Consider the following 27,179-nt stretch of genomic DNA (forward strand, 5'->3'; position numbering starts at 1 on the left):
ATCTTCTCTAAGTCATATGCAGAAGGGTGATTCTTCCCAGGCAACTCTGTTCCAGAACACAGAAGAATAGGGGAGGGGCAGGAGCCCTTAACTTCCCTTGTTATCCAGGATCACAGGACTGTGGTCAAGTTGCACACTGTCATTTCATCTCCTGATAAACATGTACAATTTCTTCTAAGCATATGCCTAGAAGTAGAATTGCTGGATCAAAAGATATTTAGTGAGGGGCTGGAGGTGCAGCTTATATAGCTTCGCTTTATCAGATAACTCCAAATTGTTTTCCAAAGTGGTTCTATCAATTTACACTTCCACCAACAGTGTATAATACCTCCAGTTGCACATCGTCCCTGATACTGAGTCTTAAAATTTTGCCAATGTGGTGGATGTGAAATGGGTCTTACTGCAGTTCCATTTGTATTGAGATTGTCTTTCATTATAACTACAGGTGTATTCCTTCTTTTATGAAGTATCTTCAGTCCATTTTCCTACTGCGTTATCTTTTTCTTACTAATAAATGGAAGTTCGTTAATGTTTTGGAAGAATGAATGATGGATGGCTAATAAGATCCTGAAATGAATCAGACTGATAAGGGTTTGGGTGACCCACAACAGCTAAATATCTTTAAAATGACCTCTCCTGCAGGTTTTTTACTTGATCCACATTGGAGCTTTTTTTTTTTGAGGCGGGGGCGGGTACCAGGGATTGAACGCAGGGGCACTCCACCCCTGAGCCACATCCGCAGCCCTATTTTGTATTTTATTTAGAGACAGGGTCTCACTGAGTTGCTTAGTACCTCGCTTTTGCTGAGGCTGGCTTTGAACTCGCAATCCTCCTGCCTCAGCCTCCCAAGCCGATGGGATTACAGACGTGCGCCACCGCGTCCCGCAGGAGCCTTTTTAAAAAAGAGTTCTATAACTCCATTTTTCAGGTGAGTTTTTCCAAAAGTGCTGGTTCCCTGTGGGAAAGGGACGTGAACGACTTCTTTGGGTCCTTCCCAGCAACACCTCTCAAATTCACCCGTCGGATTACGGGTTTCACAACCTCGCGACAGGAAGGTCCAGCAAGTCTCACGGTGCTCTCGCGAGAGTTGTTCCAGCAGATCATGTGACAATCCAAGATGGCGTTGCCCGGAGAGGCGGAGGAAGAGGCGGCAGTTTACCTGGTAGTGAGCGGTATCCCCTCTGGGCTACGCTCGGCCCAGCTACGGAGCTATTTTAGCCAGTTCCGGGAACAGCCGGGCGATGGCTTTCTCTGTTTCCACTACCGGCATCGGCCGGAGCGAGCCCCTCCCCAGGTCACTTCCGACTCTGTCCTCAGTTCTGCGGATCCTGTTGCTGAGGGTCAGGTTCTCGCCCAGACTGCGGCCACCGATGCCCGAACTCTTTCCACTCGGAACTCTGCCCCCACCCAGACCCGCACCTGCTGCTGCGTCATCTCAGTACGGGGGTTGGCTAAAGCCCAGAGGTTTCTTCACATGTACTCAGGACGCCGGTGGCTGGATTCTCAAGGGACTTGGCTTCCGGGTCGCTGTCTCATCCACAGACTTAGGCTACCCACTGAGGCATCAGGTACAAGCATAAAAGATAATGTACTGGGCCTACAGGCTTAAAGACAAGGGCATCTTTCTCGAAGGGTGGTTAAGATAAGTCAGACCTCTCTTGTTTCCACTCAGAGATTAGGTCATTTCTGGGCAGAGCTTCAGGCCCAACTTGAACCTTAATTTAACTTAGGAATTAATAACAACGGAGAGAGGCCTATTCAGATTATTATCCATTTTTCAATTTATTTTATCTTCTCTGAGATCCTTTTCTCTGAAAAGTGAATTTTGCACTGACAAAAAAGGAAATCAGGTTTCTGTCAACCTGACATAAGCAGTAAAGAGACTGGCTCTTCAAATAAAAGAGTTTATTTGGGAGCAAAGAGGGATTGCAATTGGCGATACTTGTGTCATGGTGAACCTTGGAGAGCCCTAAGTGTATCAGGGAGGCCGAGGTAGGCAAGGGCTTTTAAAGGCAAAATGTGGAAGGTTACCTAAGTTGTTTTGAAACAATTATCCTTGCTTACAAGGATCGATAACAAGGGTGGAGCCAGTTCAAGGTTGAACAGGCATTTGCTGGGTAGGTGTCCTCATAGAAGTATTTTTGTTTAAGGTCATGGTGGCTTTTGTGCAAGGCTGTGGTTTGGCAGTCTTTTGCAATAGTGCCTTTTATCAGGCAAATATGAGTGAAAACCTACTGTCTATTTTGTTAACGTTTGGCATAAGTGACTCCATTTTGATCTGACAACTTTCTTTTTTTTTCTTTTCTTTTGGGTACCAAGAATTGAACTCAGGGGCACTCAACCACTGAGCCACATCCCCAGCCATAGTTTATATTTTATTTAGAGACAGGGTCTCACCGAGTTGCTTAGGGCCTTGCTAAGTTGCTGAGGCTGGCTTTGAACTGGTGATCCTCCTGCATCAGCCTCCTGAGTCTCTGGGATTACAGGTGTGGGCCATCATGCATAGCTAGAAAACTCATGACTCTTATTATCTTTCTCTTTTGCACTCTCTTTGTGTTCCCCTTCCAATCTCTTTTCTCTGCATAGTTCCCACTTGCTTGGGAAATCATTTGGGGAAACAGGAAATACATTGCATAGTCCTCCCATTTATTAATTCAACAAATGACTGTATTTCTTTTTCTTTTTAATATTTTTTTAGTTGTCAATGAACCTTTACTTTGTTTACATGTGAGGTTCTGAGAATTGAACCCAGTGCCCCACACATGCTAGGTGAGAACTGTACCACTGAGATACAACCCCAGCTCCACAAATAACTCTATTTCTAGAGCCACTGTGATGCTAGCTGGTATGCAGAGAACAGTTGGACACAGTCTGTGCTCAGAATCCACAGAGAAAGATAGATTTAGAAAAAGTTAATTGTTGGAGATGTCAGTCTGATTATTAACTAACTGGGTAAGCTCTATGTACTGTACTAAGCCTTTCATTTTCTTACTTTGGGTATATGGCACTAGAGATTGAACATAGGTCTGCTGTGTTACTGAGCTACATTCCCACCCCATTTTATTTTTTTTAAATTTTGAGACAGAGTCTTGGTAAATTGCTCAGGCTGGTCTCAAACTTGTGATCCTCCTGCCTCAGCCTCCTCAATGGCTGGTATTACTGGCATGCACCACTGGACCTGGATTTAAGAGAGTCATTAATGGGACGTGGTGGCATACACCTGTGATTCCAGCGACTGAGGAGGCTGAAGCAGGCAGGAGGATCTCAAGTGTGAAGCCAACCTCAGCAACTTAGCGGAGCTCTAAGCAACTTAGTGAGACCCTGCCTTAAAAGAAAAATAAAAGGACCAGGGATGTGACAACAGTGGTAAAGCACCTCTGGGTTCAATTTCTAGTACCAAAAGAGAGAGAGAGAGAGAGAGAGAGAGAGAGAGAGAGAGAGAGAGAGAGACTGTCTCACTTTGTTGCCCACACTGAGGCAATCCTCCTGCCTCAACCAATTCTTTGACCCAAATCGCTACATTTATTTTTTTTAATGTATGCTGAGCCTCGGACCCCATCACTGAGTTACACTTCCAGCCCATCATTTTTCTTTCTTTTCTTTTCTTGTTCCTTTCCATCACAGTACTAGGAATCCATTCCAGGGGCACTCTACCACTGAGCTAAATCCTCAGTCTTTTTGTTTTTCCTCCAGACAAGGTTTTACTAAGTTACTGAGTCTGGCCTGTGACCTGTGATCCTCCTGCTTCAGCCTCCTAAATGACTGGGATTACAGGTGTGCACCACCATGCCTGGCCAGCCTGTTATTTTCTTATTGACTTCTTACAACAATTCTGTGAGACAGAAACTATTGTTATTCTCATCTTATAGGTGAGGAAACTGAGGGATGCAGAGGTTATGTGACTTGCCCAAGGTTGTAGCGCTAATAAGTGTCAGAGCCAGAATACAAAACTGGGCATTCTGCTGAAAAACCTGTTTTGTTTTGTTTTTTTAACAAGAGCTTACTGTATATTCTAGGCTGCCCTTTAACTCCTGGGCTCAGGTGATCCTTCTGCCTCAGCCTCCTGAGTAGTCGGGGCTGTAGGTGCACACCGCCACCATACCTCGCTAGAGCCTATGCTTCTTATTAAGTACTGTGAGGTGACAGGAGGGAGGAACTGACTTCCTAGAGAGCTTAGGAAATGTGGCTTTTAATCTGGATATTGAAAGATAAGTAGGAATTATTGGAAAGAATGGTGTTTGTAGTAAATGGCATTTGCAGACACAGAGATGAAAAATTCTGTGAAACTTTCAGGGTATGTTAAATTGTTTGGTGTGGCTAGAATACTGGTCATGAGAGTGCAGGGGATGAGAGTTGAGTGATAGTTGAGACTCTGAAGGTCAGCATGAGGCTGGGGGTGTGGCTCAGTGGCATACTACATGCTTAGAATGTGCAAGGCCCTACAATTTCCAGCACCAAAAAAGAAAGAAAGTCTGGATGTAGTGGTCCACACCTATAATCCCAGTGATTTGGGAGACCGAAGTAGGAGGATTACAAATTCAACGGCAGCCTCAGCAATTCAGCAAGACCCTAAGCAAGTTAGTGAGATCTTGTTTCAAAAAATAAAAAGGACTGAAGATATAGCCCAACGGTAAAGTGTCCCTGGGTTCAGTCCCCAGTATTTAAAAAAAAAAAAAAAAAAAAAAGGAGGAGGAAGAAAAAAGTCAGCAGGAGCATTTTATGCTCAGCCAAGGGTATGAAACTACTAGGTGGTTCTGTCAGGAAGGTAGAGAGGGACTCCAGAGAAGTTTGAAAGGGAACATCATTAGGGTAATGGAATTAAACCTTGACTGATTTCTGGTTCAAGTATTGCTGGAAGCTTCTGGGTTTCAAAGTCCATTCTTCTTCCTTTGCAAGGTCTGGGCTCTTTTCCATTTAAGACCCGGAAAGAACTACAGAATCGGAAGGCCAAGAATGAAGTCTTCACCCTGGCTGACCTGAGGCAGCTGCCAGAACTGAACCCACCAGTGCTGATGCCTAATGGAAATGTGGGGACTCCCCTACGGGTCTTTTTGGAGTTGATCCGGGCCTGCCGCCTCCCACCCCGAATCATTACCCAACTGCAGCTCCAGTTCCCCAAGACGGGTTCCTCCCGGCGCTACGGCAACGTACCCTTTGAGTACGAGGACTCAGAGACTGTGGAACAAGAAGAGCATGTGTACACAGCTGAGGGTGAGGAAATACCCCAGGGAACCTGCCTGGCAGATGTACCAGCTGGTTCCTATGAAGAGCTGGAGGACAAAAGGAAAAGGAAGAAGAAGAGGAGTCTCACTCAGATGATGTGAGTACAGAATGCCACCCTGTCCTTGTTTGCAGCTTGAAGAGGCCAGAGCATTAATAATATCATGTTTCAGTCCTATATCACAAGGGTTCTCAACCTGGGGTCCTCAGGAGGCTTCCAAGGAGTATGAGAACTCCCTGATGTTGACTGTAAAACTGGATTTGCATGTATATATATGTATGTGTATATTCACACACACACTACACATATGCATGCAAATTCATAGGTGCATGCACATGTGTATATATACACATGCACATATATTTGTGTATGTATCTATATACGTATGTATGTATATATCTGTATATATATATTCATACATACATATATATGTTGCTAAGGCTGGCTTTGAACTCCTGATCTCCTGCCTCAACCTCCCAAGCTGCTGGGATTACAGGCATGTGCCACCATGCCCAGCTCTAGGGATGGAACTTGAGGTCAGGAAGTTGGATGGGCAGGTCACCTCTTCCTGCTTTTTTCCAGGATGATGACCGGGGTGAGGAATGGGAACGACACGAAGCACTACATGAAGATGTGACCAGGCAGGAGCGCACTACTGAACGGCTCTTTGAGGAGGAGATTGAGCTTAAGTGGGAAAAGGGTGGCTCTGGCCTGGTATTCTACACAGATGCCCAGTTCTGGCAGGAGGAAGAAGGAGGTAAGGGGGTATTAGTCAGCTTCCTGTCGCTATAACAAGCATCTGAGATATCAGCTTCTAGTGAGAAAAGGTTTATTTTGGCTCACAAGGTCAGTTGACCCTGTCATTTTTTTTGGAGGGGAGTGCTGTGGTGAGGCAGCACACTGACAGAGAAGCACATAGTGCAGCAAGCCCATTCACTCATGGCTGGGATGCAAAGAAGAGACCAGGATGTCTCAGTCCTCTTTGAGGGCACACCCCAGATAACCTAAAAACCTCTCACTAGGCCCCATTTCTTTTTTTTGAGGTAGGGTTTCCCTGTGTTGCTAGGCTGGTCTCAATCTCCTGGGCTCAGGTGATCTCCCTGCCTCAGCCTCCTGTGTAGCTGTGACTATAGGCACATGCCACTGTGCCATAGGCCCTCTACCCTTACAAGTTTCCATCACCTTCCAGTAAGACCAAGCTGGGGATCGAGCTAATTTTCACACATGGGTTTTGGGGAGAGAAACAAGCTCCAAATTATAGGAGGCTAGTACCCAGGCAAGGGCAGGGTGAGGACTATTTGCTCTTTCAAGGTTCTTGGTTCCACTTGGTGGATTCCCTGATTGATCCCAAACAAAAAGCTAGGGAATAGACTTACTTTTATTGTATATGAGAGAGTCATCATCCCTTTTTGGAGTGAGGGATCAGTGGAATGGGCAGAAAAATGCCTCAACTCCAATTCTGAATTACCTTCCCAGAGGAGAGACCTAAAAATACAAACAAAAGCCCCAGGTTCTGGAACATGTGTCTGACTCTAGGGTTAGCTCTCAACAGAACTGGCAATCCTTAACTCACTGCTGAGTGCTTTTATATCTCTGCAGACTTTGATGAACAGACAGCTGATGACTGGGATGTGGACATGAGTGTGTACTATGACAGAGGTACGGGGCAAGGGGTGGTAAGGGAGGTTGTCCTGGCCCTGGGGTGACAGTTTGCCAGATGAGCTTAGCAGACTGAGACAGGAGACTAGCTCCCTTGTCCTTTGCTGTCCTCAAGGGGATTGGTTCCAGGATCCTCACAGATATCAAAATCTGCAGATACTCATGTCCCTTATGTACTAAAATGGCACAGTATTTGTTTACAGTCCACACACATCCTTTGGAATACTTTAAATTATCTCTTTAAAAAAATAAAGTCAGGGCTGGGGATATAGCTCAGTTGGTAGAGTGCTTGTCTTGCAAGCACAAGGCCCTGGGTTCAATCCCCAGCACCATAAAAAAAAAAAAAAAAAAAGAAGTCATGAGTATATTAAGTGTTGGTTGTGATCAAAGCCTTTTTTCTTTCTGTGTGAGGAGAAAGGACATGTGAGGACAGTCCTCAGGGAGGTCCAAGTGTGATGGTAGGTGCTGGTGGAGTGGGATAATCAGTTACTCAGGCCCTGGTCAGAGCATAGCTCTAGAGTGAAAATTGATCTGGGACTGGGGTGAGACCTGGGTTCTGATTTCATCTCTGTCTTCTGTTGACTCTGTGAGTTTTCGCTCCAAAGTTTCTTTATCCGTATGATGAGGAGAGCCATGGTTCCTACTCTTGGTAAGCTCCCTCTAATGAGAGAGAGGGAAGGAAATATATAGGATACCAAGAAAATACATCAGTAAGTCTTGTGAGGGGATCCTAGAAACCTGCTCCCTCCCCTCCCCTCCACTGAGAAGGACCTTTCTGCAAACTCAGTTCTGGTTCCTCAGATGGTGGAGACAAGGATGCCCGAGACTCTGTGCAAATGCGTCTAGAACAGAGACTCCGAGATGGCCAGGAACATGGCTCTGTGACTGAACACCAGGTCGGCACCTTTGAGCGCCACACCAAGGTGAGTAAACACTGCCCGGTCCATTGACCCTTCTCTTTTCCTTCTTTATCTCCATTCCTTCTCCCATCCCCAATCCCCATGCCCCAGGAAGGAGCTCCATTTCTTGAGTCTTGTCTCTTCCCTCTGCAGGGCATTGGCCGGAGGGTGATGGAGCGGCAGGGCTGGGCAGAGGGCCAGGGCCTGGGCAGCAGATGCTCGGGGGTACCTGAGGCCTTGGATGGTGATGGCCAGCATCCCAGATGCAAGCATGGATTGGGGTAAGTGTGGCTTAGGGACTTCCCAGGTACCCAGCCAGCCTTCTGCTGTGACCTGGTTTTCCTCTTTCCAATGGTTTTGGGATAGGTGCTGGGTACTCCTAGGGGATGAACTTCAAAGCAGAATTAGAAGGAAAAAGTGGATCTGGCCCTATTCATTTTTATTTTAGACCAAGCCCTATGTAGTCATTGATCCCCTGGGAGAGTTTTTCCTTTTAGTTTGAGTTTGGACTTGAGAACTTTAGGGAGTCTGTAGTGATGTGATAGAAGGTTGCTGGCACTGACAGATCTGGAGGCTAGAGAGCAAAACTCCAGATTTAAAGTTCTGTCTTTAGGGCTGGATGTGTGGCTCAGTGGTAGAACGCTTGCCTGGCATGCACAAAGCTCTGGGTTGGATCCCCAGCACAGTGGGGCAGGGGAAGGCATCTGTGGGGCTGGGGTTGTGGTTCAGTGGTAGAGCGCTTGCCTAGCATGTGTGAAGGAATGGGTTAGATTCTCAGCACCGCATATAATAAATGAATAAAATAAAGGTCCATGAACAACAACAACAACAAAAAAATATATATATATATATTTATACACACACACACACATATATAAAATTAAAAAAAAAAAGAATTAAGAGAACCCATTTAAAAAAAAAAAGGCAACTCTGTCTTTGACACAGATATGTAGTGGCGATTTTCCTGTCCTTTTCCAACCCCTTTCCTGAGTTTTCAGAGAGAGAGAGAGCAGCTCTCTTATTGAAAACTCTTTCCAGGTACCATGGAGAGAAGCTACAGCCATTCGGACAACAGAAGAGACCCCGTAGAACTGGCTTGGGACTCATCTCCACCATATATGATGAGCCTCTACCCCAGGACCAGAGGGAATCACTGCTCCGACGTCAGCCACCCACCAGCATGAAGTTTCGGACAGACATGGCCTTTGTGAAGGGTTCCACCTGTGCCTTGGAGAGCTCCTCAGAGCCTAAGTGAGAGTTGGAGGCTTTCTTGCAGGATGACAGCCCTCTGCCTGGGCCTTGTCTACTACTGAAGCAGAAAGGAATCTGGGATCAGCAGTCCCCGGCTGCCTGCCGTTTCTCTACCTCAAGGGCATTTTTACAGCCCCCATTCCTTGGATATTAGGGCTTAATGACCTTTCCTCCGAAGTCTCCTACCCCTAGTCCCTGTTTGGGCTTGCGCAGTACCTTGCGCTGACTGCCTGAGACCATCAGCACAGTCTTCCCTGGGGGTCTGAAGGACGCCTCCTTGGAGGGCAGAGAGCAGGCAAAAGGACGAAAAGGAGAGGAGTTGTGGTTCCTGGAAGAGAAGGTCTTGGGCGGGACCCTTCACCGCCTGTACCCTCTCTGGCTGCGGCCCAGCAACGGAGAGCCCGCGGGAGGTGGCCGGGGCCTGCGACGTAAGGGGAGAATAAAGAGGTCTGTGACCGGACGACGCTTTCTCTTCTAATTCGGGGTGGGAAAAGTCGGAGGACCGGGACTGAGGCGGTCTGGCAGGTGGAGTCCCAAAGGAGTCCCACGCTCCCACGGAGAAAGGCCGTCCCATGGCCACGCCCAGTCCGGAAGCGTCACTGCCGTGGGGCGGGACTTCCTCTCCCCGACCCGCTGCTTCTGACGCCGTCCGGAAGTCGGGAGCTGGAGCCATCAATGCCGGCCCGTTTGCTTCCCTTTCCTGGCGCCGGTTTTCGGGTCGCGGTCGTCATCCCCTGCGAAAAGCACGCCGGTGGTCTCCCACCCTTGTCGACATCTCCCGTGCGGCTGTCCGCCCTGTTTTCCCGTTGGGCTCACCTGTTCGGTTCTGGTCCACGTACTGCCCATGGCGGGAGCCGCTCCGGCCACGGCCTTCGGGCAGGCGGTGATCGGCCCTCCCGGCTCAGGAAAGACCACGTACTGCCTGGGCATGAGTGAGTTCCTGCGCGCGCTGGGCCGGCGCGTGGCAGTGGTGAACTTGGACCCGGCCAACGAAGGGCTGCCTTACGAGTGCGCTGTGGACGTGGGCGAGCTGGTGGGACTGGGCGATGTGATGGATGCGCTGAGGCTGGGACCCAACGGCGGCCTACTTTACTGCATGGAATACCTGGAGGCCAACTTGGACTGGCTGCGGGCCAAGCTTGACCCCCTCCGCGGCCACTACTTCCTCTTCGACTGCCCAGGCCAGGTGGAGCTCTGCACGCACCATGGCGCCCTTCGCAGCATCTTCTCTCAGATGGCTCAGTGGGACCTCAGGGTGCGTCTCAGGTTGAGCAGGTCCATTTTGCAGGTGGAACAACTGAGACAGGGAGGACAGGTGTCACGCCCTCACGTCACACAGTGAGCCAGGGGCAGGTTGCTTTGGAAAAAAAAACAGTTGTGAGTTCCAGTTTTGTCTCTGCCACTGACTTGCTGTGTGTTTTGGGTATCATCTCTTTGAACTTCAGTTTTTTACCTGTAAAACAGATGTGTTAGTATCTAGTTTGACACTTCGGGAAATATGGAAGGGGTTATGTATAAAGTGGCATGGTAACTGTCGCAAGTTGGTGGGCAAAAGTAAGTGAAAGTATGAAGTCAGATGTAGTGGGATTTGAATTTGTTGTCCACTTAGAGCTCTGTGCCAGGCATTTTATAAAGAAAAAAGAGAGTCAAGGATGTCTGTAATCCCAGCCACTCACAAGGCTGAGGCAGGAAGATTGCAGGTTCAAGGCCAGACTCGAAACTTAGTGTGACCTTGTCCAAAAATCAAGGACTGTGGATGTAGCTCAGTGGCAAACCATCCCTGGGTTCAATCCCAATATTGCGAACAGAGAAAGAGAAAACGTGCCTCCATATCTTCTGGGCGAAGGACATGAGGATGGTTGTTAGAAAAAACAGAACCAGGAGGACACTATTAGAGAAGGCTTACAGTCTGTCCTCAAGCTTCTAATATGATGAGGGAACAGGCCAAAATGTTCCCTGTCTCCCTAGGTCACACCCTGTCTCTTCCCCTCCCAGCTGACAGCTGTCCATCTTGTGGATTCTCACTACTGCACAGACCCAGCCAAGTTCATCTCAGTACTGTGTACCTCTCTGGCCACCATGTTGCATGTGGAGCTGCCACACGTCAACCTCCTCTCCAAGATGGACCTCATCGAGCATTATGGGAAGCTGGGTAAGAGTTCCTATTTTGGGTTGGCAAGGAGTTGGGCAGCAACTGGGTTGGAGTGAGGAATAGATCTCAGCTGAAGGACACTGCCTCCAGGACCATGCATAGTAGCAGCTGTAGCAGGTCCTGACACCTGCGCATTTATCTTGTGCCACATGCTGTTGTAGATTTTGGAGATAAGAGAGCTACACATGGTGATGTGTGAAGGAAACATGGTGATATGACAGGGAGTGGCTGGGAGTGAAGAATGCCTTAGTGCTCTTAGGCAGTGATATTTGAGCTGACACCTGAATGGTGAAGAGCCAACTGAAGGAGGACTGTTCTAGGCAGAGGGTCCAGTAGGGGTAAAGGCTTCGTCTTGGTTTGGGCTGCACTAACCAAAATACCATTAACCATGTGGTGTAAACAGCAAACATTTATTTCTCAGATTCGGAGGCTGGGAAGTCCAAGATCCAAGGTTTGGTGAGAACCTGCTCCTGGCTTGTGGATAGCCATGTTGTGGTGTTATCCTCACATGGCAGAGACACAGGTGGAGGGACAGGCATGAGGTGGGGGAATTTGGGGGAGAAATAGACTGGTTCCAGGCAGTCTATTGTTTCAGGTCCTAAAGGCCAGCATTTTTCTCCTGCAAATTAGTGCTTTGTTGTACCTGAGGTGTTGGTTCCCTAAATAGCATCTCCAGCCATAAAGGAACTTACAGAAGAAAAGCTAAAATGATCAGTACATGATTAGGGAGGGAGGTTGTTGGGGAAGTGATAAGACATTGACTTTGTTCAGGGAAGCTAACTGCTACTTAAGACATGAAGGGATGTCAGCACCTGAGAGGAGCCACCTCATCTCAGCTTAGGGTAGTCTTGCCAAGGAGCAAGACTTTTCTGGGCAGAATAGGCTGTATAGGGAAACCTACTTTCCTTCTTTCAGTAGGAAGTTATTCATAGAGCTGAACCAGGGACCTCAGAGCATCTCCTCATTTTATATTAAGAAGGAACTGTCTTAGGGGCTGGGGCTGCCTTGCACGTGTGGGGCACTGGGTTCGATCCTCAGCACCATGTAAAAATAAATATTTTGTTCATCTACAACTAAAAAAAATTTTAAAAATATAAATAAAAAAGAAGAAGGAACTGTCTTAGAAAGGGAAGTGACTTACCCAAGAGGCCATGCTGCTAAAATGTAGCAGTAATTCAATTTGACCAGCACTTACAGAGTCCTTGCAGTGTGTGTTCCAGGCCCTGGAGGTCCTACCTGTCTGAGCTTCACGAGGCAGGGATTGAGCATGGTTCTCAATACCTGTTTGAAATGGTTATTTATTTACTGCCATTATCAGGCGCTTCTGTGTACCAGCTGCCGAGGTTTATAGCATTTAATCCTTGCAGTGGTCCCACAAGATGGAGACCTATCCATAGGAAATGGGAGAGCCAGCTGGTGAAACCAGGTATTTCTTATTAACTTCATTTTGCTGCAGCAACAAGTATTTGAAGAAAATATGTCTGTCCCAGTCCTCAGGGTTTTCTTTTTTTTTTTGGCAGTACTGGGGTCAAGTCCAGAGCCTTGCACATGTTAGGCAAGAACACTATCCCCGAGCTACACTCACAGCCCATATATCATGACCTTTTTTTTTTTTTTTTTTTTTTCGCCCCCATTGGGTGTTGGAACCCAGGGCCTCATGCTTACTAAATGCCTATTTTACCACCAAGCTACATCCTCAGCCTTCCAGTCCTCAGGTCTTTAGCCTGATGCTGGCTGCTCCTGAAACCTGTTTTCTCCCCTTAGCTTTCAACCTGGACTACTACACAGAGGTCCTTGACCTCTCCTATCTGCTTGACCACCTGGCTTCTGACCCTTTCTTCCGCCATTACCGCCAGCTCAACGAGAAACTGGTGCAGCTCATCGAAGACTACAGCCTGGTCTCCTTTATCCCTCTGAACATCCAGGTACTGGTACTTAGAGACCTCTCTTCCCCTTGGCCATAGGCTCTGACATGCCTGGGATTCATTAGCCAAGGGTGTATAAAGCTTTCAGAGCTTAAGCAGTGGTCTCTATCCTGAGTCTATCTTTGGACTCCCTTGCATTCTGTACCAGGGCCTGTATTGAGCAGGATTCCAGTAAAAAAGGCAGACTAAACTTTTGCCCTATCTGTTGCTTATCACTGGGATCCTCTACGTGTTTTCTCTTCAGTGTGAAAATGGATGAGTGCAGAAAGTTATCAACAAGGGACTTGACCAGGAACAAGCATGTTAGGCCCATTCATCTGGGTAACTATGTTGACATTGCAAAGCAGTATTCAACCCCTGTGCCTCTCACCTTGCCTTCTGAAAAGATACGTAGGGGACACAGATGCATGTTAGGTTCCTTTGCAGTTGGTAGACGTGAACTAATGTGTTTTTTCCTTTTTTTTTTTTTCTCGGTCGGGGGCGGTGTGTTTGTGTTAGTTACTGGGGATTGAACCCAGGCCTCAGCTACATCACCAGTCCCTTTTATTTTTATTTTGAGACAAGGTCTTGCTAAGTTTCTGAGGGTCCTGCTAAATGGTTGAGGCTGACCTTGAACTTGCAAATCTCCTGCTTCCAGAATTACTGGGATTATAGGCGTGTGCCTTAGCACCTAGCTTCTTTTTTTTATTTTGAGACAGAGTCTTAGTGGGTTGCTGAGGCTGGCCTCAAACTTGTGATCCTCCTGCCTCAGCCTCTCAGGTAGCTGGAATAAACCCAGTGGACTGAGTGTGCAGAGGAGCTTATCTGTTCTGATCTGAGTAGGTTGGTAGTCAGGAAAGATGGGATTTAGACAGGTCTCTGGGACACACAGAACTACTCCAGGCCAAGGAAGCTACATGCACAAGGGCATTATGAGGTGGGAGTGAGGAGGGTGTGTTTGGAGATTGTAGGCAGTTTGGTGTAGCCTCAATTCTGCATACCTCTCTTTCACTGAGTTATTTATCCTCCCTGCTCAGGACAAGGACAGCATCCAGCGGGTCCTACAGGCTGTGGATAAGGCCAATGGCTACTGTTTTGGGATCCAAGAGCAGCGAAGCCTGGAGGCCATGATGTCTGCTGCAGTGGGAGCTGACTTCCATTTCTCCTCGTATCCTTGCTCCGTAGCCTCACCTGCTTCATGGCTACGTCAGAGGGTAAAGCATGGGGTGCAGGAATGGTCACGGGGGGTGCCATCACCACCCTGGTGGTGACCAGTTGGCTCTCTGGTGACTCTCTTTCTTACATGCAAAGACGGGTCCCTGGAATACTTCAGGGTTGGCTGTACTCAGAACAAGGGAGGACACTGACTGGAAGTGTGGCAGATACAGAGGCCTAGAAATGAAAGGGCACTTGATCAGTGGAGAAAAGTGCGAAAGGGTTCAGTGTGCCTGGTGTGTTGCGTATGAAGTGGGGCAAGGGAGATGCTGGGGTTGGGGAGGGTGGGCAGGACTGGCAATGGAGGGCTTGAGTCCACACTAGAGTGTGGACTTCAGCTCAGGGCAGAGAGCCAGCATTCGGTCAGTACTGTTGAACAAGTTATGGCCCATCAGATGCACCTTTTAGATAAGCTCCTCCAAGCATGGAAAATGCAGTTAAGGGATTCGATTATGGATAGGAGAGGTTTTACAATCTTGCAAGGTGAGAGAAGGTGAAATATCCATAGTGAGAAGAGAAAGAAGGGTATGGATTGGAAAAATATGAATGAGATAGGCTATAAGAGTTGGACCCCCAAGTTTCTGACTTAGACTATAGGATGTGCCAGTTACTGAGATGAAGAGGAGAGGAGGAGGAGGAGGAGGAGGAGGAGGAGGAGGGGGAGGGTGGGTGGGTGTGGTGATGCACCCCTGTAATCCAGCAACTTGGGAGGCTGAGGCAGGAGGACTGCCAGGTTCGAGGCAAGCCTGGGCAACTTAGCAAGACCCCATCTTAAAATAAAAAAATAAGGGTTGGGGATGTGGCTCAGATTCAGCATCTGTGGATTCACTTCCTAGTATCCCCACACACACAAAAAGAGGGGGCAGGTTTGTCATTTGAAGGGATGGGAACTAGCAGATGTGCTGTGTTTGAGGGGACCATTGGATGTCCAGAGCTGTCTAAGAGACAGCTAGACCTTTGGAACTGGATATTGTCCAGTGGGGGGATGTGCCCCAGGTCACAGAGGCCATGGTCTGAGAGATTCAGCATCTACATAGGATCCTGGAGACAAAGAGGACTCCAGAGTTCATAGGTATAGAGGAAAGTAATTCTAGCTGTACTTATTGAGGCCATTTTACTTGTAGAAAACAAAACACAAGGGCAGATGAGTTATAAATGATGACAGTAAGCTGGGTGTAGTGCCACACACCAGTAAACTCAGCTACTTAGGAGATTGAGGCTGAAGGAATGCAAATTCAAGCCCAGCCCTGGCAACATTGTGAGACCCTGTCTCAAAAAATTCATTCATTCATTCATTATGGCAGTAGAGTGAGCAGTCCTTGATGACAGGACTAAGGAGCTGCTTCACACATGCAGCTACTTTCTGCACCCAAGCAGAAATGCATCATTTTCTTTGAGCCGCCATAAGTTCTTTTCCAGAAGTTTCCTAGGAACTTCATATTCACAGTCTCCATTTGATCCTCACAACAGCTTTCAAGGGATATTTTAAAGAGCAGAAAAGGGGAATGGCAAGGGCTGGGGTTGTGGCTCAGTGGTAGAACACTTGCTTGGCATGTGTGAGGCACTGGGTTCCATTCTCAGCACCACATATAAATTAATTAATTAAAAGATCCATTGACAACTAAAAGAAAAAAATATTTTAAAAATTAAAAAAAAAAAAAGAAAAGGAAAAGGGAATGACAGAAATCAGGATTTGTACCCCTTCTCTCTGGCTGCGTAGTATGTGCCATAACAAAGCTGGAAGGTTAGTACTCTCTCGTTCTTTGATCTTTAGCTGTGTGGGGAAGAAGCAAATATAGACACTTTTACATCTGGATGTTTCGGAGGCTTCTCAGACACAATTGGTCCCTTTTACCTGTGACCTGATACTACATTTATGAGGAGAGAGAGGGATGGGAGGAGTCTGCTAGACATGGTTGGAGGGTGGGCACCAGTAGAGATTAGACACTGCCCAGACCAGTCCTCCATCCTCTGCCTCCTGTCAGCCTTGACTCACCCTTCCTCAGCACACTGGGCATCCAGGAGAAGTACCTGGCACCCTCAGACCAGTCAGTGGAACAAGAAGCCATGCAGCTATAACAACAAGTGGGCCCAGGATGCGTGATCCAGTACTGGGGAAAGCAGAGGCTCCTGGTAAGCAGCAGCGGACATCTCAGCAGGCTGCAGACCCAGGAGCGGGACCTCCCAGCTGGCAAGGGGACACTCAGCTCTACAGAGGACTTCTGGACAAAAAGCCAGCATGGCAAAGAGCAGAGCACCTACAGTGCCCTCAGTGATGCCTGGAGTCTGTGCCCTGCCACACCAGAAGTCACCACCAGGAAGCTGAGCACTGGCTCCACTTGGGCTGTGATGAAAAATGCACTATAATAGATTTTATTTTCTACTTTTTGTGGCTTCCAAACTTTTCTTCAATCCTTCAGGCCCAGGGAATTGGGGCAGAACAAAGGACCCTCCAGAGGCTCCTCTTTTTTCATACAGGTCAGTGTTTCCCAGAGGATCTGTCATACTAGAGGATTGACATCTACTCCCCAGTCACATGCTTCGGTCAGTCTTCAGTTTTAACAGCCTCACACTCAAATCCTCACAGGTGACACTTCCTGACTAGACCTTATTTAATGTTTTTAATTTCCATTGCATTTATTTCATGACTTTACTCTATTTTTGGCAAGTGTTAGCTAGTCAAAAGTTTGAGGGGCTGGGATTGTGGCTCAGTGGTAGAGCGCTTGCCTTGCATGGGTAGAGCACTGGGCTCGATCCTGAGCACCCATAAATAAATAAATACATTGTGTCCATCTACTAAACTAAAAAATTAAATAATAAATAAAATATTGTGTTCATCTATAACTAAAAAAATTTTTTTAAAGTTTGAAAGATTGTTTGCTTCAGATATGAAAAATGTACGCAAAGTGAGTTGTTTAAATAAAAATAATAGCCAGTGGTACACACCTGTAATCCCAGCAATTTGGGAGGCTAAAGCAGGAGGATTGCAAGTTTTAGGTCAGCCTCAGCAACTTAGCGAGACCCTATCTCAAAATTAAAAAAAAAAAAAACAAAAAAAACCTCTGGGTATGCAACTCAGTGGTAAAGTGCCCCTGAGTTTAACCCCCCAGTACAAAAAAAAAAAAAATTGTTATGATGGCATAAAAAAATTAAGATGGTTTGCAGCTAGGAAATAGTTTTGTGTGCTTCCTTTGCTATTCTTACTGCTGACTGAGAATGCGATTCATGTTTTCAACCAGTAGGTGGCACCCAAGATTTATTTTTGTGGTTGTAACTTGGAGGCTGAAGGGGACTCAGCCTAGGGAAGGTTGTACCAGAAGTCTCATTTGTAGGTCTTCAAGCTAGTTAACATCTATGAATAATTTGACATTTTACGAAGTGCTTCCACACACATTCTCATGTGGTTCTCACGGCAGTCCCTGGAGACTGACAAAGCAGGGACTCTCACTAAACCAATACCCCATTTTACAAGGAGAAAACAGAAAGATGAGCTGGAACTTCAGTCAGCCTTGCTGTCTTCCACTTTTCTGACTGAATTGTGTGTGTCTCTCTTTCGAAACTGATACTCGCAGCCTTTGAACTGGAACATAACTCAGTGGTAGAACACTTGCCTAGCATGTGTGAGGACCCACATTCAATCCCCAGACTTCAAAGGGGACGAATTAGATAACCACTTAGACCACAATGTTTGTGGCCAAACATGAAAAAGAATCTAAGCATCTGTAAATGATTTAATACTGCTAAATCGAAAGTCAAGGAGAAGATAGGTCACTGGTGGTTTGAACAGTTGGATAATTCAGTTTAGGAAAATCTATTCTGAATTGGCATTAAAACAAGCAACTGATCTTTGCTTCCCAATTTTGGTAGCTAGAGCTGAAAGCAGAAGAGTTGGGGGGCTATGAGGAGGCTCCTGTAGCTGGAACAGTATGAAAGCAGACGGCCTCAGCTCCCACGCCTGACCTTAGAGGGGTAATAACTGGGTGCTCCCTCCCTGGCCTCTTTCATCTGAGGAGTTCAAAGCACCTCACCTCTATTAATATCCTGCACAGTAGGTGGGGACTACCAACAGAGCAAGTCAGGGAAACTGAGGCCAGGAGGCACAGCCTGGGGCTGACTATGAGTCACCTGTGGAGCCTAGAGCCCAGGAATCCTGACGCCCAGGCTGCTGGCAAGTCCTTCATCAGGGCATGAGGTGGGTGCTGTGTTTTTTAAACAGTACTAATAGTTGTGGTCATGGGTTTTAATGCTTACCCATCAGAAGCCCCAGCTCCCTCCAAAACAAGCCAGGCGTGGGGGCTAAAAGGCATCATTTACAACTTTATGGCCTCATATCCAAGTCCCTACACATTTATTCTCTCTAGTCATGGAGAGAGATGGATGGAAAATAATCCACAACCTTATTTTCAGGCCTCAGTATATCAGCAAGTATATTTTCTTCCTCAATAAATGTAGTTTCTAGGCTGGGGGTGCTTGCCTAGCATACATGAGACACTGGGTTTAATCATCAGCACCACATAAATAAAATAAAGACATTGTGTCCATCTACTACTAAAAATTTTCCTTAAAAAAAAAGTAGTTTCTGGGGGGTGGGAGGGGCTAGCATTAGGTTTAGGGTTAGGTTTAGAGTTAGGCTAAGGAGAGCGGTAAGAATGAAGGAAAGAAGGACTGTGTAGAGGGAAAAGAGGGGTGGGAGGGGTGGGGGGAGGGGAAAAATAAAAAAAAAAAAGTAGTTTCTGAGAAAAATGATTTTCAGTTCTTTGTGCATGCACTGAGGAGATGGGGTAGGAAAAGCAGAGTATGGAGAGGGAGAGGTGTCTGGGCGCCCGGTGAGGCTCATTCAGTGTGAAATGTGCAAGGATTTTTTTTTTTTTTTCCTGATTGAAAAGTTAAAAAAAAAAACAACTTGGAAAATGAAAAGAGAAAGTAAGTCACCCACAATCCTATTTCAGAAATAATCATTAGTATTTATAATTAATGATAAATTTTCTTTTTTCCTTTTTTTGCCAGGGAGGGTGCTGTGAATTGAACCCAGAGGCTCCCTACCACTGAACTACATCCCCAACCCTTTTTATTTTTTATTTTGAGACAGAGTTTGGCAAAGTTGCTGAGACTGGCCTGGAACTTGCCCTCTTTCTGCTTCGGCCTCCCAAGTAGCTGAAATTGCAGATACGGGTCACCATGCCCAGCCATTAATAAACTTCTGATTCAAATGTTGTACATATTATATATTATTTCAGTCTTATTTTACTATACGTACATAAGGGTGATAACATATAAGTGGGATATTTTATAATTGCTTTGCTTGCTTGCTGCTTGTTTGTTTTGGTACTGGGGATAAGACCCAGGACCTGTGCAAGCTGAGGCAAGTGCTCTGCTACTGAGCTATATCCCCACACTTTTTTATTTTGAGACAGGGTCTTGCTAAGTTGACCAGGCTGGCCTGGGATTTCTAGTCCTCTCACTTCAGCTTCCTAAGTACCTGGGATTGCCACACCCAGTTGTAGCCCACTTTTTTGTGTTACACTATTCCATGTAATTAAAAAATATATAAAAACCTTTTTAATGTGTATGTAATATTTGGTGGTATGGCTATAACCTTGTTTACCTATCCAGACTTCCATGGTTAGCCTGTAAGTCACTACCAAGTATTATGCTGGGTCTGAAGTATCTCCCAAAGGATTATGGGTTGAAGGCTTGATCCCCAATGTAGTAGTGTTCAGAGGTGGGGCTTTTGGGAAGTGACTGAATTATGAGAACTCTGATCTCATCCATGGATTGGTCCATTTATGACTTCATAATTTAAATGGACTTTTGGGAGGTGGTGGAAACTGTAGGAGTTGGGACCCAGTTGAAGGGAGTTCTTGGTGTGGTTGTCCACAGGCCCCTTCCCTTTCTCTGCTTCCTGGCTACCATGAGGTAAACAGCTTTGCTCTGCCACACTCCTGCCATGATGTACTGCCTCATCACAGGCCCATGAACAGTGGAGGCAGCCAACCATGGACTAAAACCTCTGAAACCATAAGCCAAAGTAAATCTCAGAGTAGACTTTCTCAGGTATTTTGTCACAGCAACACAAGGCTAATATACCAAGTTTTTGTTATTGCAAATAGTGCTGTGATTAACATCTTTGTACCCTGATCTTTGTCTGAGTCTCTGATTTTTAACTTATAATAAAGTCCTGCAAGTAAAATAGCTTACATATTCCAGGTTCTGGATTCATATTACTGAAATACTTCCTAAGAGAGTGCCACTTTATGTCTCACTGAGTCATCCATCCTGATATCCCTGCTGACAATCGCCATTAGAATCTGTGCATTTCTTGACTCTGAAGTGGAGACTCCAATACTGGGAAGATAGTGTAAAATTTGGAAGAACTCACCAGGGATCACAGGTCCTTGGAAAGGTTCCCAGCTTGACAAAGAGGCTTAGGAGGGAGGGAGTCCTAAAGCCCACAGTGCTGAAGCACATCCAGTCTGCACGAATTAACAAAATGCTCACCAACAGTTGGCTGATAATAGAAGTTTGATCCGGTGAAGGCCTGTGGGAAGAAGAAAGGGAAGGTAGATTTGAGGGGTTTTCTGTCCTTTTCTCAAGAATCCTGAGAGGGAGCCAGGTGGGGTGGTGCATACCTATAATCCTAGCTACTTGGAGAGATTGAAACAGGAGGATCACAAGTTTGAGGCCAGCCTGGGCAATTTACAAGACCCTGTCTCAAAATAAAAAGGGCCAGGTGCATTCCTGTAATCCCAGCTACTCGGGAGGTTGAGGCAGGAGGATTGCAAGTTTCAAAGGCCAGCCTCAGCAACTTAACCAGGCCATAAGTAACTTAGCAAGACCTTGTCTCAAAATATGAAAAAGGGCTGGGGATGTGACTCAGTGGTTAGGTACCCCTGAGTTCAATCCCCGGTACCAAAAAAATAAAAAGGGTTGGGGATGTAGTTCAGTGGTAGAGGGCCCCTGGGTTCAGTCCCCAATGCCACCAAAAAAAAAAAAAAAAAAAAAAAAAAAAAAAACCCTGATGGGGAGGGCATGACTTCAGACCCACCCAACACTGTTAAGTCCCCTACTGACTCCCGACTCCCTCCTCTCCTTTATCTTTTTTCTCTTCTCTTACCCCTGGCTATTAAGCCCTTACCCAGCCTGATCTGGGCTGCCCACTCCCTCGTCCTGTCCTGTTTAGAAAAGAGAACCCCAGATTAGCATACATCTCCTGTGGCTTCATGCCTCCCCAGGATGAGGGAAGCCATGTGTCTCACTTCCCACCAGTTGTATCCCTTAATTTCCTGCCAGGGAACTAGCTCCAGACAGTTCCAGAGGCCCAAGTGCCAGGTTGGCTAAGACTAAGGGTTCTGGATGGGCTGGGCATTCGGCACCTCTGAGGTCAAAAAAGATAAGTACTGATAAAATGCTCTGATGAGAATACACAGAAGGGTTTTAGTTCTACCTTCATTCCAAAACCCCAAAGTAGATGTGGAGGAGGGAAATAAGAGGCCCCTTAAAAAACATCCCCAAAAGAGCTGGGCATGTGGCACAAGCTTGTAGTCCCAACTACTTGGGAGGCTGAAGCAGAAGGATTGTTTGAGCCTGAGTTCAAGGACAGTCCAGGTAACACAGCCAGACCCTGTCCCTGTCTTTCCCCCTTCCTCCCCAATACTGGGGATTGAATCCAGGGTACGTTACCACTGAGTCACATCCCCAACCCTTTTTATCTTTTGAGACAGGGTGTCACTAAGTTGCTTAGGGCCTTGCTTAGTTGCTGAGGCTGGTCTTAAACTTGCAATCCTGCCTCAGCCTCCCAAGTCATTAGGAGTTATAGGCAGGTGCCACTACACCCAGCTCAGACCATGTCTTTAAAAAAATTTTAAATAAAATTTTAAAATCCCAAATAAACATCAATTCTCAAGAAATATCTCACGGTGCTTCTCTTTGCACTAGATTGTCACCTCTAAATTCTTCCAGTATTTTAATTCTGGCACCTCCACACTGCTTTGTGGAGTCACAGAAATAGCCAGGAAGGGAAATCAGGATGTGAGAAAGATTTCCCCCAATTTGTAAGTCACACCTGAGGTCAAATAATCTATTTTGAGCTAAAAGTCAGTCCCCGCTGTAGTCAGACAAGGAGATTTCAGCTTCACTGTGGAGAATAAAAGAGAAAATGTGCCTGCCTTCTTCCTATCTGCCTCCCTCCCTCTTTTCCTTTTCTTCTTTCCATCTTTCCATTCTTCCCTTATAATAAATGTTTATTGGATACCCTAATCTGATTTTTAAATGCTCTGCCACTCAGATTGGAAGCCTCCGTGCTTTTGCGAGTCCAGGATTTCTCTTATCTCTAGACAAAGAGTTAAATTTCCCAGAGCTGTAAGAAGATTGGGTGGAGACGAGAAATGAATCATCTTCTGGCACCCCCAGGTTGACATACCTGTTTGCTGCCCCCACAGACATTCCTGGCCCCTGACTCAGTGAGTAGGTGAGGCTGGGGGGTCCTAAGGGGAGGGGAACCTGCCCTGCAGAAACCTTCCTTCTCTACCCCATGCAAAGCAGGGATGTGGAGATGAGTGGGACCTGTGAACAGGGTGAAGCATTTAAAGGAACAGGAAATGGAACCAGGCCAAGGAAACCTAAACTTGGTGAGAGAGCCAGAAAACTGGTACACTGAAAAATCATTTAAGACAATTTCTGCCATGCTCTGGAGTGGAATTAGACTGAGAGTAGTATAAGAAAAAGACTTTCTTGATTCTTAGAAAGTCCAAAACAGAAGCAGGGTATCACAGCATGATGTGGTTCTTTTCAAACTTATTTTTAACTCATGAAACTCCAATATACAAAACAGACATATGTGTGGCTATTTTAGCCAAAGTTGTGTGAAAATAGGAAACCCAGACAACCTGTGCTTCTGCCCCATGACAGCTTCTAGAACGCTCTCTAAACAGTTTGAAAATAGCTGTAGTTGCTTAAAGATCGTGAGGCTGAAGTCAGCCCCCTCCACCTCCCAGCACACCGTTTTGTGATCTTGATTATTAGGTGATTTAGCTGCTCTGAGCCTCAGTTTCTGCGAAGAAAACATGGTCATATACATTGCTGTGAAGATTAAGGTATAAAATTGCTTGGCACATATAAATGATGCTAGCTGCTCTTATCTCTGATCTCTAGTAAAGAGCTGGAAAAGTGCAGCTCTTTTTGATGGTCAAAAGAGCAATCTTGGTGCAAACATCTGAAATGTTTTCCTAAAAAGCAAGGGATATTTGAATAGTGTGTGTGTGTGTGTGTGTGTGTGTGTGTGTGTGTGTGTGTGGGCAGTTGGGAGGAGTACCTTGCTTTTTCTGGAAGGAACCACAGTGGCCTGCCTGACCTCAGTGACTTGGCCTTACCTGAAGTACCTGCCTAGTTCTAAGAAGGCAGTGTTGGCATTCATCAACTATGCCTTTGGATCTACTGAGCCAGTTTGAATTTCTTTCTCTGAAGTAACTATATAGGAGAGAAAATATAGTACCTTTGCTAGAGAATTTTAGTTTGCAAATTTTCCCTGTTACTTCTCAAATTCTTGGGTAGTAACAAGTTCACAAGCCCTGGGTCTCAAATTCCTGGAGGGAATCCAGCAGTGTAGAAAGGATGGGCCTGGGGTTGCTTGAATCTTTGTGAGCCTGGTTCTGTCTAGACAGCCCTGTCTCATCTTAGGACCAGCACTATCTCTTTTTCCATAATAGAGGCTCTGGCACTTACCTGGCTCCAGGCCTTAAGAGGGTTTTAAATTCCAGCTCTGTCTTCTGGTACAAATTTTGCCAGAGTCACTGTGGGAAGAAAGGAATAATGGGACACACTTACCATTTTTAGGGAACTCTCTAGGAGAGAAATAAACCCAGGACATAGCTGCAAACCCAGAGGTAGAATCAGGTAGATATGAAATTATAATTAAATAAATGCACGTACATAAATGTAAGGGGTTAGGGCTAAGGGTGTAGCTCAATGGCAGGGCACTTGTCTCATATACATGAGGCCCTGGGTTCAATTTTCAGTATGGTAAATAAATAAATAAATAAATAATAATAATAATAATAATGTACTGTATTGGTAAAACAGCATATCCAAGTCTCTGTTTATATGTTAATGGGAAAGGGAAGGTGGCTAGTCAAATTTTGATGTAACATGGTTTTGAAATTTGGAAAAGTTTTTTAAAAAACATGATCAAGTGAAAGGAATGAATGGCCACCATGAAATTTCCAATGGAACGTGGCATCTTTATCTGTTTTGCCTTCTAAGACAGATTTTTTTTTTTTTTTTTTTTTTTTTAATTACTGCTGGGGATTGAGCCCAGGGATTTGCACATGGTAGGCAACACTCTACGCAAGCTATACCTCTAGCCGCTAAACAGATTTTTCAATTGAGAAATAACTGACATACCATAAATTTCACCCTTCTACAGTGTTCAGCTCAATTCATAATTCACAAAATTGTGCAACTATCCACAGTATTTAAAATTAGGACATTTTATCACCCCCAAAGAAACCCTGTATTGCCAGACATAGTGGTGCATGCCTATAATCTTTGCAACTCGGGAGACTTGAGGCAGTAGGATCACAAGTTCCAGACCAGCCTCAGCAATTTAGTGAGGCCCTAAGCAACTTAATGAGATCTTGTCTCAAAATTTAAAAATAAAATAAAAAGGGCTGGGGATATGGCTCAGTGTTAAGCACCCCTGGGATCAATCCCCAGTACCAAACCAAACCAAAAACACTCTGCACCTATTAGCAGTGGGACTGAAGTTTTTATTTACTTATTTATTGGTACCAGGAATTGAACCCAGGGGTGCTATATCTCCAGCCCTTTTTATTTTTTTAATTTTGAGACAGGGTCTCACTAAGTTGCTGAGGCTAGTCTTGAATTTGTGATCCTCTTGCTTCAGCCTCCTAAATAGCTGGGATTACAGGTATGTGCCATTATACATGACTTGAAATTTTCAAAATGTCAAATATAGACCAGGAAAAGAAGGTAGTAAATCTTATTTTTGGTTTGGTTGAGGTTTTGGGGTGGTGGTTAAATATGTCACAGACAAAGAGGTCTGCACCATTGTAGACAGCCCTAGTAAGTGTCTGACTGGGTGATCCACAGCATCTGCTTTTGCTGTTTTTGAAAAAAAAAAAAAATCCTTCAACAGCCACACACTACCTTAGGACAGCTCATTTCTTTCTTTCTTTTTGGTACCAGAGCTTCTGGGATTACAGATGCGCACAACCACACCTGACATCATTTCTTCTCACATATATAGTGCAACCATGAGTGGCCAGAGCCAAGATGAAAAGTCAGAGGCTGAGAGAAAAGAAGAAAGAAGTTCCTTTCCCAGGACCTACACCATTAAGAGACAGTCACCAGACCTGTCTGGTCAGAGAAATCAGGTCACCTCCAGCGCTAAGGGGAGTCACCTGCCCTAGCACAGAGTCTCTGTCAGGTTTGGAACCTTGAAATTCAATACGCCACCAGGAAAGGAGGGGAGATAACAGGAAATCCAGAAGGTATCAATGTACCAAAGCATCCCCTGTAGAATTAGGGACTGTGACAAGAGCCTTTTAGATTTGAGTCCTGTGAATGTGGTCAAATTTGGATTCTGGGGAACCTGATGAGGCTGGACTGAGTTCCCTCATCCTGCCAGGCCTGCATTTCTGCAGGGTCCAGCAAGCAAGAAAGCAATCAGTCAACTTTGGATTAAAGCTGCTCTTCAGTGCTGGCCCTGGCTGATTATTCTGCTTTGGGCCCAGAAATGCTGCAGAAAGCCTAGACTCACTGATGTTGGAAGGATTAATAGCTAACATTTGTTGAGCACATATCCTGAGCCATTTACACACATTTCTTTTCTCAAACTTCACAGCAACTTTAAGAGTTTCGAAAGTACTGTTTTTTAATCACCACTCCCAACCCTTTACTAAAGAGGACCCAAAGGCAAGCGAGGTCAAGAGGCTTGGGCAAAGTGCGCTGGGAACCAAGACCAGGCAACTTCACTCCAGAACCCCACATTTTTGCTTTTATCAGTTGGAGAGCCTTTAGTTCAAGCCTCTTATGATACAGAAGGGAAACTGAGGCCCACGGAAGCATAATGGCTTTTCCAAGGTGGCAAAGCCAGTCAGGGCCACAAGCTTCCAGGAGACTGGTACAGAGCTGCCTCTAAAGTGTGGTGGGGGCGTCTTGGTGGCTTTGTTCCAGCCGATCCTGCTGCCCAGCCTGGCCCAGGCACCGCCGGGTGAACGGGTGACTCAAAGGGCGGGGACTAGGTTTTGCGCTCGGCCTCGCCGGATCCCGCTGCTCTGAGGTAGCCGAGCTCTTGGTCCAGGCAGGTAGCAACTTGTCTGAGTGAAACCGGGAAAGCACCGCCCCTCGGCGCTCGGAGGGAGGCTGGGAAGCCGCTCCGTCAGTCAGCTCGTCTAGCGTCTGCCGAGCAGGAATCGCGGCTGAACCACTAGCAGCTTGTGCACCGCGGTTCACTCCCTGATTGGCCAGGAGGGTCCCGGGGGCGGGACCCTGGGCGGCTCCCTCCTGTGATTGGGTGGGAGCGGCCCCAGGACCCGCCTCCAGTTCGAGAATGCAAAGGAGTGAGGGAGCTCGGTTGCAACGGGTCTCGGCGTGTTGCTGCCTGCGGGGCTAGGAGGCTGCGGGTTCGGCCGGCCGGGCTCCCCGCGGCCCTTCCCACCCAGCTAGCCCTGCTCCCTGCCCGCGCGTTTTCTTTTATCCCCAGCTCCATATGCTGGGTGCGTTTCCTTCTTAGATCTAGGTTTTTAATGGCACCATACCCCTACCTCAGATCTGTGCATCGAGGGGAAGGCTCCCCGCTTTCGAGTCTGGGGTGCGCGGCGCTGCCCTCACACCTCGCACCTGGGACCTTACTGGTTCCC

General features: G+C 46.4%; 3 protein-coding genes across 5 annotated transcripts in view; 2 read left to right on the forward strand and 1 right to left on the reverse strand.

Annotated features, from left to right (window-relative positions):
- Positions 1 to 1,109: 1,109 nt before the first annotated feature.
- Positions 1,110 to 9,034, forward strand: Gpatch3 (G-patch domain containing 3). The gene is given in 8 exon segments (XM_047546981.1): positions 1,110 to 1,568; positions 4,897 to 5,280; positions 5,283 to 5,320; positions 5,804 to 5,978; positions 6,821 to 6,880; positions 7,682 to 7,803; positions 7,933 to 8,060; positions 8,818 to 9,034. Coding segments are annotated over 8 exon segments (1,575 nt in total). The 5' UTR covers positions 1,110 to 1,117.
- The window catches only part of Zdhhc18 (zinc finger DHHC-type palmitoyltransferase 18), a 52,836-nt gene continuing 34,350 nt past the window's right edge, over positions 8,694 to 27,179 (reverse strand). The window contains exons 11-13 of one of the 3 annotated variants that reach the window (XR_007107897.1): positions 24,022 to 24,089; positions 20,681 to 20,839; positions 8,694 to 10,387 (exon numbers count right to left, since the gene is read on the reverse strand). The gene's annotated coding sequence lies outside the window, so the exon portion shown is untranslated. Of the gene's footprint in view, positions 10,484 to 20,678; positions 20,840 to 24,021; positions 24,090 to 27,179 lie in introns of those variants that run through there. The other 2 variants (XR_007107896.1, XR_007107898.1) reach the window with 2 other exon arrangements.
- On the forward strand, positions 9,871 to 16,689 carry Gpn2 (GPN-loop GTPase 2). Its single transcript, XM_047547089.1, has 5 exons — positions 9,871 to 10,285; positions 11,026 to 11,182; positions 12,947 to 13,107; positions 14,124 to 14,254; positions 16,308 to 16,689. Exons 1-5 carry the CDS (start codon positions 9,875 to 9,877, stop codon positions 16,378 to 16,380), a joined length of 933 nt encoding a protein of 310 aa, XP_047403045.1. The 5' UTR covers positions 9,871 to 9,874; the 3' UTR covers positions 16,381 to 16,689.

The sequence above is a fragment of the Sciurus carolinensis genome, chromosome 1, assembly GCF_902686445.1.
Source record: "Sciurus carolinensis chromosome 1, mSciCar1.2, whole genome shotgun sequence".
Taxonomy (NCBI): Eukaryota; Metazoa; Chordata; class Mammalia; order Rodentia; family Sciuridae; genus Sciurus; species Sciurus carolinensis.

Bases quoted from the DNA above. Each gene is read 5' to 3' on its own strand.
- Gpn2 (XM_047547089.1), top strand. From the start codon at position 9,875: ATGGCGGGAGCCGCTCCGGCCACGGCCTTCGGGCAGGCGGTGATCGGC. The intron at 10,286-11,025 runs GTGCGTCTCAGG...TTCCCCTCCCAG, and splicing joins TGGCTCAGTGGGACCTCAGG to CTGACAGCTGTCCATCTTGT. The intron at 11,183-12,946 runs GTAAGAGTTCCT...TTCTCCCCTTAG, and splicing joins CGAGCATTATGGGAAGCTGG to CTTTCAACCTGGACTACTAC.